The 12,169-nt window shown below is 35.0% G+C and overlaps 1 protein-coding gene and 1 long non-coding RNA gene across 13 annotated transcripts in view; one reads left to right on the forward strand and one right to left on the reverse strand.

Moving 5' to 3' along the window:
* Positions 1-12,169, forward strand: part of LOC118539683 (uncharacterized) — a 200,476-nt gene that overhangs the window by 100,844 nt on the left and 87,463 nt on the right. The gene's annotated exons all lie outside the window — the stretch shown is intronic.
* The window catches only part of FERMT2 (FERM domain containing kindlin 2), an 85,342-nt gene that overhangs the window by 18,191 nt on the left and 54,982 nt on the right, over positions 1-12,169 (reverse strand). For 9 of the 11 annotated variants that reach the window (XR_013440696.1, XR_013440695.1, XM_078053713.1 and 6 more), the window contains 5 exons: positions 8,939-9,073; positions 4,628-4,660; positions 4,080-4,305; positions 3,643-3,745; positions 2,036-2,143 (listed from right to left, as the gene is read on the reverse strand). Coding sequence is in view for 9 of the 11 variants with exons in the window: in XM_078053713.1 (XP_077909839.1) it covers positions 2,036-2,143; positions 3,643-3,745; positions 4,080-4,305; positions 4,628-4,660; positions 8,939-9,073 (605 nt within the window). In the remaining 2 variants the exon portion in view is untranslated. The remainder of the gene's footprint in view (positions 1-2,035; positions 2,144-3,642; positions 3,746-4,079; positions 4,306-4,627; positions 4,661-8,938; positions 9,074-12,169) is intronic. The other 2 variants (XM_036098417.2, XM_036098418.2) reach the window with 1 other exon arrangement.

Below are 12,169 nucleotides of genomic sequence, written 5' to 3' on the forward strand. Positions count from 1 at the left end.
GCTACAAAATAATCCCATTTCTGTGAAAATACAACTGTGTGTACATTTGACCCTTGGACAACATGGGGGCTAGGGGCGCTAACTCTCCCAAAACTTTACTCATAGCCTGCTCTTGACTAGAAACCTTACTAATAACATGAACAGTCAATTAACAGATATTTTGTATATGTGTTATATACTCATTCTTACAATAAAGCTAGAGAAAAGAAAATGTTAGGAAAATCATAAGGAAAATACATTTACTGTGCTTTATTTATTGGAGAAAGCCTGCATTATTATAAGTGGACCCAACCCCTTGTTGTTCAAGGGTCAACTATATTCTCACTCAACAAATTTTTCTGAGCACCTATGTGCCAGGCACGTTTATATCTGTTGAGCTTTTTTTTAAGTGCATTATTTTTATAATAAAAAGATTAAAAAAGGGTGCCTGGGTGGCTCAGTTGGTTAAGCGACTGCCTTCGGCTCAGGTCATGATCCTGGAGTCCCGGGATCGAGTCCCACATCAGGCTCCCTGCTCAGCAGGGAGTCTGCTTCTCCCTCTGACCCTCCTCCCTCTCCTGCTCTCTGTCTCTCATTCTCTTTCTCTCAAATAAATAAATAAAATCTTTAAAAAAAAAAAAAAAAAAAAAAGATTAAAAAATACTATATAATGAAAATCTGTGAGTTTTCCCCCATATATATTTTATATGTATTATTATTCTGTCATTGGCAAAACCTTCACTACAAAATTATAAGCCCATATTCTAAGAAAGAAAGATATAGGTAGAAAGCCATAAACCAAGTGAGGTACTCTGAGAATTTAATTCAAGAAATTCTTCAGATAGTCTGAATTATCCAGAAACACAATGGAAGACTCTTAAGTAGTTGATTAAGCAAGTCTCTAAACTAACTCCTCTGTCATCAAAGATTTTCCTTGTCTAAGCTTTGTTTCGATCCCTTTCTTTTGTCATGTAAACTGAGAAGAAATGTGCTTTTCTTCCATTACAAAGGACAATTTTTTGAGTTTTAACCAGAAAACTTTCCTGGATGTATAAAAGCATTTAGAAGATTGAGAGCATTTTTATTTGTGTTCTAAAGAGAAGAAAAGTAAAATCATTTTTACAGTGAAAGCTTTTCTTTTTCCTTTTTCTTCTTTAAAAGATTGTATTTATTTGAGAGACAGAGCACAAGAGGGGCAGAGGAAGAGGGAGAAGCAGGCTCCCTGTCTCCCCACTGAGCAGGGAGCCCAATGAGGCCCGATCCCAGGACCTGGAGATCATGATCTGAGCCAAAGGCAGCTGCTTAACCGACTGAGCCACAACAGTGATTCATAACTAAATGTCAACTCTGCTTCCTGTACTTAAAGAATACCAATTTTGTTAGGACTTTAGGCAAAACCAGAATTCTACCATAATCTGAGAACATTCACTAAAGCCTCACTCAATTATCTGAAATGGAAGAATGACTACTCCAGTGGTCAGCTACATGCATCTCAGTGTCTCTAAGAATGCAGATTTGTGGATGCCACCCTATGTTATTTTGCTAGAGGGACAGCAGTAATGAAGTGGACAATTTTTTAATAAGCACTACTATAATTCTGAAAAAGCTCATATGCAAGAACCACTTTTGGGATAACACTGGTTTAATCTCGGGAAAACATTAGCTACCTACTTCTTAAGGATTACCATCCCCAGCTACTTAGGAAATTATGCAATTAATAAGCTTCATTTTAGAAATCTGATTTGCAATACAGATCTTATTTCTAAGGGAAAACTGGGCAGTTTTTAGCTAATATATATTTGGGGGTGGGAGGATATTTTTCTCCTATAGGATACAGAAAAATATTAAGTATATCACTAAACTCTTAGATAAGAAGACAAAAAATTAAATTCATGTACTTATTTTGTCTTCTAAGTGTATTCAATTTCTACATAGCAAAAAGTAAACACTATCAAAATGCTACTGGAATTATAGTTTTCTAATTTACTATTTAAAAATAATCCCCTATGCTTTTCCCATGAAAAGTCCCATTTACCAATACAATACTCTTCACTACCTGCAAGGCTGCAAACATCATCATTTCTTCTTCTGTGCACTCAATTTCTTCTAGGAGAATAGCCCATTTGGCCTGCTCATAAAGCTGATTGATTCTGATTGCATCATACTGCAGCAAAAGAGACACAATCCTTTTGTAATACATTACCTTTAACATAAAAAAGTTTGAAAACTGAATATTCACTTTCAAAGCTTGACAAAAAAGTTTTGATATACATTTTTTTTCCTGGGATTTTTATTCAGTATCAAATACTCATAATAAAGATACCTACAGGGTTAGGTATATGTATATATACCCACATCTAATTTTCCATTAAAAATGACATTAAAAAAAAACACCAAAATATTATTATTCAGTATTAGAAGTAAGATTCTGTATGTTATTTTACAGGGACATAATCATTAGGTATTACAGAGCTCTTAACAAAATGAACTTAACTTGAAACATTTAAAGTAAGGTAAAAGTGACTGCTTTTTAGTATTGTTATTGCAACGTGTCACACTAAAATGTTACAATCAGAGAGTAAATTATTTCAGGGAACATCTTGCCCACTATGGAAAAGCATACTTAGACAAAGTGTCAGGTCCCTGGAAACAGTAATTATTTTAAGAATCTGAAATACAGAGTACATATATATACTTGTGGTAAAGATTTACTTATACGTTACTGAATTATCCATTTAGTTATGTTAATAAAAATTAATAGTAATGTCTTAACAATACTAGTTTAGAATGTTAACAAAACATATAGCAACTCCCCTTCCCCAGCAAATGTAACTATGTTCCCAAAACAGCTTTGGTTTTACTAAAATGAGACATGATATGGCCCGAAAGGGGTTAAGATTTTTTTTTGTGTGGTTCTAAATTATACATTTTTTACTGTTACAAAAAGAATTACTTCAGCACATAATAAAAAATGAGAAGTATTACATTAAAATCTACACTATAATCTAGACATGAAAAGGATGAGAAGTAGTCAAGAGAGGTTTTCCCCCCAAGGATGATAAATAAGGAAGCAAAAGATCCAAATCTCTGTGCCATGTGTTTTCTAGGGAAAAATACTCTAGATTTCATAGCAAATTTAACTCTTCTCAGAAAAGCAAAGTATTTCAATAGCACAGATGATGCAGTCATTTGATAGTGAAACATTACAATATTTGCCTATTAAATAGGAAGAAATGTAGACTTAAAGAATTCTTCTTTGAAGCAACGTCGTTTGACTTATAATTAGAAATCTGAAAGTCACTGAAAAGGTACTATTTCATAAAACTCTTCTTTTACCAAAAATACAGCTAAAGAAAGGTGTAAAAAAATCCCTAAAACGAACTTTACCAATTCTCTAGTACCAAGCTAGTACATTTAAAATACAAATCATTCAAAAATTCAATTATTTTAACAAAAAAGAAAAAGGCTGAATTATGCTTCCAACCTGCTAACACAATAGACTTATTTCAAATACAGATCCTTTTGTCTAAAGCTTGGGTTTTTAATATTATTCAGACTTGCTATATACAAATGATTCCTCATCCCACCAACTCCAAAAAACAAACATCCAAATGAAAAAAACAAAAAGGAAAAAAAGAAGAGATCCCTCTAAACCCTCGGTACCTTTGGATTCAAATCAAAAAAGCTGTAATACTTGAATCGAAGAAGCAAGGCCTCATTTTCCTTCACATCTTGTTCCATGAGAGATCTTGAGGAATCAAGCCACCTGGACAAATTAACAAGAGCAGTGGAACAACTCAAGACAAAATTAAGAAAATGTTTCTACCTCTAGTTGGAGAAAGAAATTCTATCTATATTTTATTTTTTTAAAGATTTATTTATTTATTTATTTGAGAGAGAGCATGTACACAAGCAGGGGGAGGGGCAGAGGATGAGGGAGAGAGAATCTCAAGCAGAATCTGCACTGAGCACGGAGCCCAATGTGGGACTCGATTCCATTACCCAAGAGATCCTGACCCAAGCCAAAATCACAAGTCGGATGCTTAACCAACTGAACCACATCCAGGTACCCCTCAACGTATCTCTATTTTAAAACTTACCCTTGGTTGGTTTTTGCTTTGTCAAGAAGAGCCTGAGGCTTGAACATTTTCGCCAAAACTTCTGGTGACGTGATTGGCTGACTGACAGCAAGTATACCAGGGTTGCCTTCTGACAAAGCACTGTCACCGAACCAAGCAGAAGTCGGTGACAAGGGGCTTCCATCATGAGCATCGTAAGTGGGGGTCATTGTTTTACTATAAAGTCCTGGGCTTGAATATATACTTCCTAATAAATAACATGAAAAATAGGTAGTAAATATGAATTAAGTGCAGAATCTTAGTTTTCAATAATACATGCTATGTAAAGGAAACTGTGAAACAAAAGCTTCATTCTGGAAGGAAAGCTTAGTACATTATTTTACCTGTCTTGAAAACATGTAACATTAACTCTACTTGTGTAACATTAGAACATATAATAACAAGGTCAAAAAATATAAGTTGGCAGAAATACGGGGGGAAAAATCAGTTCAAGGGAATTAGAAGATAAGTTAAGGATACAGCTGAAGCAGACAGACCAAGTTTTTGTTTTTAATTGTGGCAAGGCTCACCTTTCAGAGGGCCAATGTAAAGAACATCAGTGCCTATAGGAAAGGAAAGAAAGGAATTCAGAAGGTAAAGGAAAGGTAACAACAGAAGACAGAAACAGAAGAATGAAAAGGAAAGGAAATGGAAAAAAGAAAAAAGACTTTTCCTAATGTGAATCATAAACTGAAGTAAATATTTCAAGTGAATTAAGAGTAAAGAATCTTAGAAACTGTAACCTAAGTTTTTTTTTTGTCCAATTCAAAAGAATAAAGTTGTGCTCCAGTCAAATGTCCAGTGACAAACATATCCACATTTATCACCCTTTGAAATCCATACCCTATTTTAAGACAGCTCAATGTAACTGAATAAATGCACATACATTAAGAGAATAATTTTATGTTAATGTTTTCTCAGTGAATAGGTAAACTGGTTCCAACAGATTCACAAAGTATTGAAGCAAACGGGTAGATAACATTTTGCTAACAAAGATATATCTTATAATTAAGTCCCTAAAGGCAGGGACATTTTATTTTCCAATTCCCCAGTGTTCAATAGGGCTAAACATATAGTAGAGGCTACCTAAATAAAAACTTGTTGACTTAGTCAATTGACAATATATCCTCCATCATTTAAACTATAAAAATCAAGGAGACTGGATTAAATTAAGACTTAAAAGTTCAGAATAATGTTAAGTAAAAGCACCTCCCCTAGAAGTCCTAACTCTGTTAATTATATTTTGTCTTCAGTCATAATTTTTAAAAAGAAAATATGTAAATGGGTATCACACTGTTAATGGATTATGGAAAGAGAATGGCTGTTTCCCTTACCTAATATAGAAATATGCTTAGGAATTTCCTTTCCACTCTAACAACCCCTCCCCACCACCTCACTCAATGCAATGATAGAAACAATTACCTATGAAAAAGTGGTGATCATGCTAGAGATTTTTGTAGTTGTCATGATCTAGTCTAGGAAGAGAACACAAAGAAAAAAAAAATCTTGCTAGCCACAGAGTATCTGATTTGATGTCCCTAGTATGTATTCTTCCAATGTTAATAACTAAAGCAATTTGCAGTATCTAAACACTAAACATTGTTAAATAAGCAACAAAGAAAGTGGTCAGTTCTCCTTTCTTAGCTTTAAAGAACCTTGGGATAGTCAGTGATACCCTTAAAAGCTAGAACTTTCAAACTACAAGGGTATTTTGTGAAAGGATTACTTGGGCACCCCATACTAATTAAAAGGGCTAAAAACATTACTCCAGCTCAGGTGGGCAAAGAATAATCCTGCTATATATGTAAATAAGGGATAGAAAAACATTATCTTCTAGGTAAAATCTTCTCATTGTGTATTTCAAAGATCTAGCAAATAAATCTTTTACTAGGAATGTCAGAATATTGAAAATTTGTTCCTAGTGTGATGGACTATAATTAGTATTTAGAATTAAATAGTTAGAATTGGCTATTTTCTTTATGAGGTTTCTAAAACAAAATATATTCCCCTAAATTACACAATATTTAATAGAATCAGCCCTCTCAAATTCCTCTACTTTGTATATTCTACACTTCATTTTTGATCACTTCATTGTTTCTATTCTTATTTTGTTAGGCACTCCACGGTAATAACTTAATTAGTGTTTCCAACAATCCTATTATTCTCATTTTAGAGGAGCAAACTGAAGCACAGAGAGGTTAAGTAAGTTGTCCAGTGTCAAAAGCTATTACGTTTCAGAGCCAAGCTGTAAATCAGCAAGTCTAACTGAAGCTATACACATCACCTCCTGGGTACCATAACTTATTTAAGCCATTCCCAATTGGTGTGCATTTGTTTGTTTAGAATTTTGTTGACTTCACCACTGCTGCTGCAAACATGCCTTCCAACAGGTATGTTTGTACTTATTTCCCAATTCTAGCAACATTGCTGGGACAGAGGGTATGTGCATTTTACATTCCTTCTAAGTCTCAGTTCAGTGACAATCCCAACTACCTTATACTCCTGACTGCCCAATTTAAAACATATTTGAAGTAGAAAGTTATTGTAGGGTAAGATGAAGTAACATATTTAGTCAACAACAAAATAGAAGCTTGCTCAACTATACAGAACAGTAACAAAAATTATAAGGAGGAGAGAAGAATTCAACAAGCACTACAGTCTTGGGCCACCTACTACAAATATTAAAAACCTCATGTAACTTTAGAATCTGCCTGATAACTTGGTTACTATAAATTACATCCTTACATATTCTTTTTTAAAAGAGTGCTAAAGTATTTAATCCATTTCAGAAAATTTCCCACCAAAATATCAATCTCATACTATACTTAGTAAACAAATTTCAGGTGAATTAAAAATAACAAATGTTGATATTACAGATTAAAATATATAAATATGAAATAATTATATAAAAGTATAAAGGAAATATAGAAGAATTTTTCTAGTATTTGTGAAGATTTTCTTTACCAAGAATGAAAGCCTAGAACTGTAAAGTAAATAACAAGTTTGACTACATAAAAATGTAAAACTTTAGTACAGTAAAAAAGACCAAAAAATTAAAAACAAAATGCCAATACAGGGAAAATATCTAACTTATCAGAATATTAGGTTATCACTAAAACACTGGAACTTTTTATTTTTTTAAAGATTTTATTTATTTATCTGACAGAGAGAGACAGTGAGAGCAGGAACACAAGCAGGGGGAGTGGGAGAGGGAGAAGCAGGCTTCGTGCCGTGGGGCTCCATCCCAGGACCCTGGGATCATGACCCGAGCCGAAGGCAGACGCTTAACGACTGAGCCACCCAGGCGCCCCACACTGGAACTTTTTAAAAGCTTAATTCACAAACTCAATTCCCCAACCTATAAATACACTGTTTGGAATGGTTTTGTCTTCCAAATTCCTGGAACACTACTTTCAACTTTCATTTAGCATTTATATATTACCTCCTTAAATACAGTAACTGTTTTTCAGTTAGCCTAAAAGCTTTTATTTTTTTTAAAAGATTTTATTTATTTTTTGACAGAGAGAGACAGCGAGAGAGGGAGCACAAGCATGGGGAGTGGGAGAGGGAGAAGCAGGCTTCCTGTGGAGCAGGGAGCCTGATGTGGGGCTTGATCCCAGGACCCTAAGATCATGACCTGAGCCAAAGAGCCTAAATACTTCTTAAGAGTTAAGGATTTTCTTATTTTTTGGTATCTCCCAAGTCCAATCAATACATGAGTAAGGGCATAAAAGTTACAACCTTACTGTGCCATTTCTTCAACCTTAAAATGAGTAATAACGTTCCTAACCTTACTGTGCCATTTCTTCAACCTTAAAATGAGTAATAACATAATCTGCAATGGGTTGTAGTGAGAATTAAGTGAGTTTCCACAAGTAAAATACGCTAAATTTAATTTCCATGAGTATAATGTGTAAAATGGGCATATAGTAAGCACTAAATTGTTTCCATTATCATCATCACCCCAGAATTTAAAAAACCAAGAATGAACTGAATTAGTTAAATTAGTTTACTTACTGACTGAGGGACTTATTTCCTAAGAAATGGATTTATAAATGTATGGCTGATAGACACATGGGAAACTGTAATGTCCAGTCCCTGTGTATGCCCAGGACTAAATAAATAACCATGTAATTTAATTAGTCATCTAGCTACCCAAAAGACACTGCCTGTGCTCCCCTATGCTCCTGCTGAATGCCACATGCTAAGTTAGGTTCTGATAACAAAAATGTGAGAGACAGTTCCATCATGCCGGGACCTCACAATTTAATAGGTACGAACATGCAGTACAATACCAAACACAGAAAAGTCTGGTGTCTTAAAATAGAAGGATACCTAATTCAGGTTGGGGAGGTAATGGAAGGAAATCTGAGAAAGCTTCTTAAAGGGGCAAAACCTTACAGGAAAAAGGTGAAAAGGCAAAGGGACCAGCATATGCAAAGCACAAAGATTTTAAGTAACCCACAGAAGTAATAATGTCTTAATTAATTAATTGTGGTTTTCACAGAATACAGAAAAAAGGAACTAAATACAAAAAACTGTCCAATTTTTTACAATGCAAAAAACTGAGCCCAGTTAAGATATTGCCCCTTTTTTATTCTTCCGGAGCAGAGAACCAGCCTTCCCTTTTACTGATGCATCTATTAACACCTGACACAATGATTTGCACATGACAGACCCTAGTGGTGATTTCATGATTGAGGGAAAAAATGCTGAAGGAGAGTTATTTAAAGTTGATCACTCTCCTGACCTATGTAAACCATTTGTCAAAAAAACCACAAACATATAGACACATCCACGGTTTTCACACTATGCCTCTGCTTAGTCTAACAAAGTCTCACCTGATCCAGGAGTGATAAGAGGCCCCTCTAATTCAAGTGCCTCATCTTCAGACTGGTCATCTAACTTTTTCTTTTTTTTCTTAGTTGGATCTCTGGGTTTTTTCAAGAGAGAAAGTTCTTCAGGGTGTCTGATATCTGTTAAAATTAGAAGAAAGATTATTTAGTAGCATAATGGAAAACTTAAATACTTTACATCTGGTAAATCCATCTATTAATCCATTCCAATATAAGAATTCATAATTTCCATCTGTGTATGTATGTGTTTATGTTTTGCCAGATGTGAATGCCATGCAAAAGACTGAAGTATGGCACTTCTACAAATAATCTACCAAAGCATTCAATTCATAACCATTTAATGAATGTAGGAGCCTCGAAGTGGAGAGATAACAATCTGTTAGGGTACAGAGAGAAAATATTAGAACTTATTTATATATTTATTTTTTTAACTAAAACCATAAAAAAAATTAAATTTATATCCTAGCCACAGCAACTAGGCAAGAAAAACAAAAACATACCAATTGGAAAGGAAGAAGTGAAACTGTCACTGTTTGCAGATGACATGATACTATATATAGAAAACCTTAACTACTCCATCAAAAACCACTGAACTAATAAACTAGTAAAATTCAGTGAAGTAGCAAGGTAAAAAAAATCAATATACAAAAACCTGTTGTGTTCTTTTCGGGGCACGTGGGTGGCTAAGTCTGTTAAGCATCTGCCTTCGGCTCAGGTCATGATCCCCTTCCCCCACTCATGTTCTCTCTTGCTCTCTCTCTCTCAAATAAATAAATAAAATCTTTAAAAAGAAAAAGGTTGTGTTTCTACACATAAACTATGAGAAAGAGAAATTGAGAAAACTGATCCCATTCACAACTACATCAAAAAAGTAAAATACCTAGGAATAAATTTTTGGGTTTTTTAGACTTTTTTTTTTTTTAAACGATTTTATTTATTTATGAGAGAGAGAGAGAGAGAGAGAGGGTGCATGCGTGGGAGCATGAGCATGGGGAAGGGCAGAGGGGGAGGAAGAAGGACAAGCAGACTCTGTGATGAGCACAGAGCCCATTGCAGGGCTGGATCTCATGACCCCGAGATCATGACCTGAGCCAAAACCAAGAGTCAGATGTTCAACTGACTGAGCTACCTAGGCACCCTTCTAAGAATAAATTTAACCAAGGAAGTGAAAGACCTGTACAATGAAAACTATAAAGACTTGATGAAAAAAAAAATAAAGACACAAATAAATGGAAAGATATTCTGTGTTTGCGGTTTGGAAGAATCAATATTAATAAAATAGCCATATTACCCAAAGCAATCTACAGATTTAATGCAATTCCTATCGAAATTCTAATAATTCTAATGATATTTTTCACAGAACTAGAACAAATAATTCTAAAATTTGTATGGAACCAAAGAAGACCCTGACCAGCAAAAACAATCCTGATAAAGAAGAATAAAGCCGAAGGTATACACTGCTTGATTTTAAACTATACTACAGGGCACCTGGGTGGCTTAGTAGTTGGGTGTCTGCCTTTGGCTCAGGTCATGATCCTAGGGTCCTGGGATTGAGCCCCGCATCGGGCTCCCTGCTAGGCAGGAAGCCTGCTTCTTCCTCTCCCACTCCTCCTGCTTGTGTTCCCTCTCTCGCTGTCAATCTCTCTGTCAAATAAATAAATTTAAAAAAAAATCTTGGGGCACCTGGATGGCTCAGGTGGTTAAACGTCTGCCTTCGGCTCAGGTCATGATCCCAGGGTCCTGGGATCGAGTCCCGCATCGGGCTCCCTGCTCCTTGGGAGCCTGCTTCTCCCTCTGCCTTTCTCTCTCTGTCTCTCATGAATAAATAAAATAAAATCTTTAAAAAAAAAAAAATCTTAAAAAAAAATAAACTATACTACAAAGCCGTAGTAATCAAAACTGTACAGTATTCGCATAAAAATGGACATATAAATCAATGGAACAGAATAAAGAGCCTGAGAATATATACATACATATGTGGTCAATTAATTTATGACAAAGCTAAGCATATACAATGGGAAAAGGATGGTCTCCTCAGTAAATGATGCTGGGAAAACTGGACAGCTATATTCAAAAGAATGAAACTGGACCATATACAAAAATTCACTCAAAATGTCTTAAAGACTTGAATGTAAGACCTGAAACCATAAACTCCTAGAAGAAAACATGTGGTAAGCTCTTTGACATCAGTCTTAGCAATTTTTTTTTTTGATCTGACTCCAAAGACAAGGGAAACAAAATATACAAATGAGACTGCATCAAACTAAAAAACTTCTACATAGCAAAGGAAACCAACAAAATCAAAAGACAACCTACTGAATAGAAGATATTTGCAAATCGTATATCCAATAACAGATTAATACCCAAAATAAGTAAACAATTCATACACCCAGTAACAGGAAAGCAAACAATCCAATTAGAGGATCTGAATAGACATTTTTCCAAAGAAGACAGACAGATAGCCAACAGGCACATGAAAAGATGCTCAACATCACTCATCACCAGGGAAATGCAAATCAAAACCACAATGAGATTATCACCTTACACCTGTCCGAATGGTTATTATAAAAAAAAAATATTAAGTGTTAGAATATGGAGAAAAGGGAAATCTTGTGCACTGTTTAGGAATGTAAACTGGTGCAGCCACTATGGAAAACAGTATGAAGGTCCCTCAAAAACTTAAAACTAGAACTAAGATTATGATCTAGCAGTTCCATTACTGGGCATCTATCCAAAGATAACAAAAAAACACTAATCCAAAAAGGTTTATGTTTATTGAAGCATTATTTATAATAGCCAAGTTAAGGAAGCAACCTAAGTGTCCACTGATAGATGAATGGATAAAGAAGATGTGGTGTGTGTACACGTACATACACACACGTACATACACACACACAGAGGAATATTACTCAACCACAAAAAAGAACGAAATCTTGCCATTTGCAGCAACATGGATGGACCTAGAGGATATTATGCTAAGTGAAATGAGTAAGAGAAAGACAAATACCACAATTTTATTTATATGTGGAATGTAAAAAACCAAACCAAAACCAAACCAAGATGCAGAGATACAGAGAACAAATTGGTGTTTGCTAGCAGAGAGGGGAGTTGTGAAGGGGCAGGTGCAATGGGTGGAGGGGGATCAAGAAGTACAAGTTCTGTGACGCCTGGGTGGCTCAGTCAGTTAAGCGTCTGCTTTTGGCTCAGGTCATGATC

Source organism: Halichoerus grypus, chromosome 8 (genome assembly GCF_964656455.1).
Source record: "Halichoerus grypus chromosome 8, mHalGry1.hap1.1, whole genome shotgun sequence".
Lineage (NCBI taxonomy): Eukaryota > Metazoa > Chordata > Mammalia > Carnivora > Phocidae > Halichoerus > Halichoerus grypus.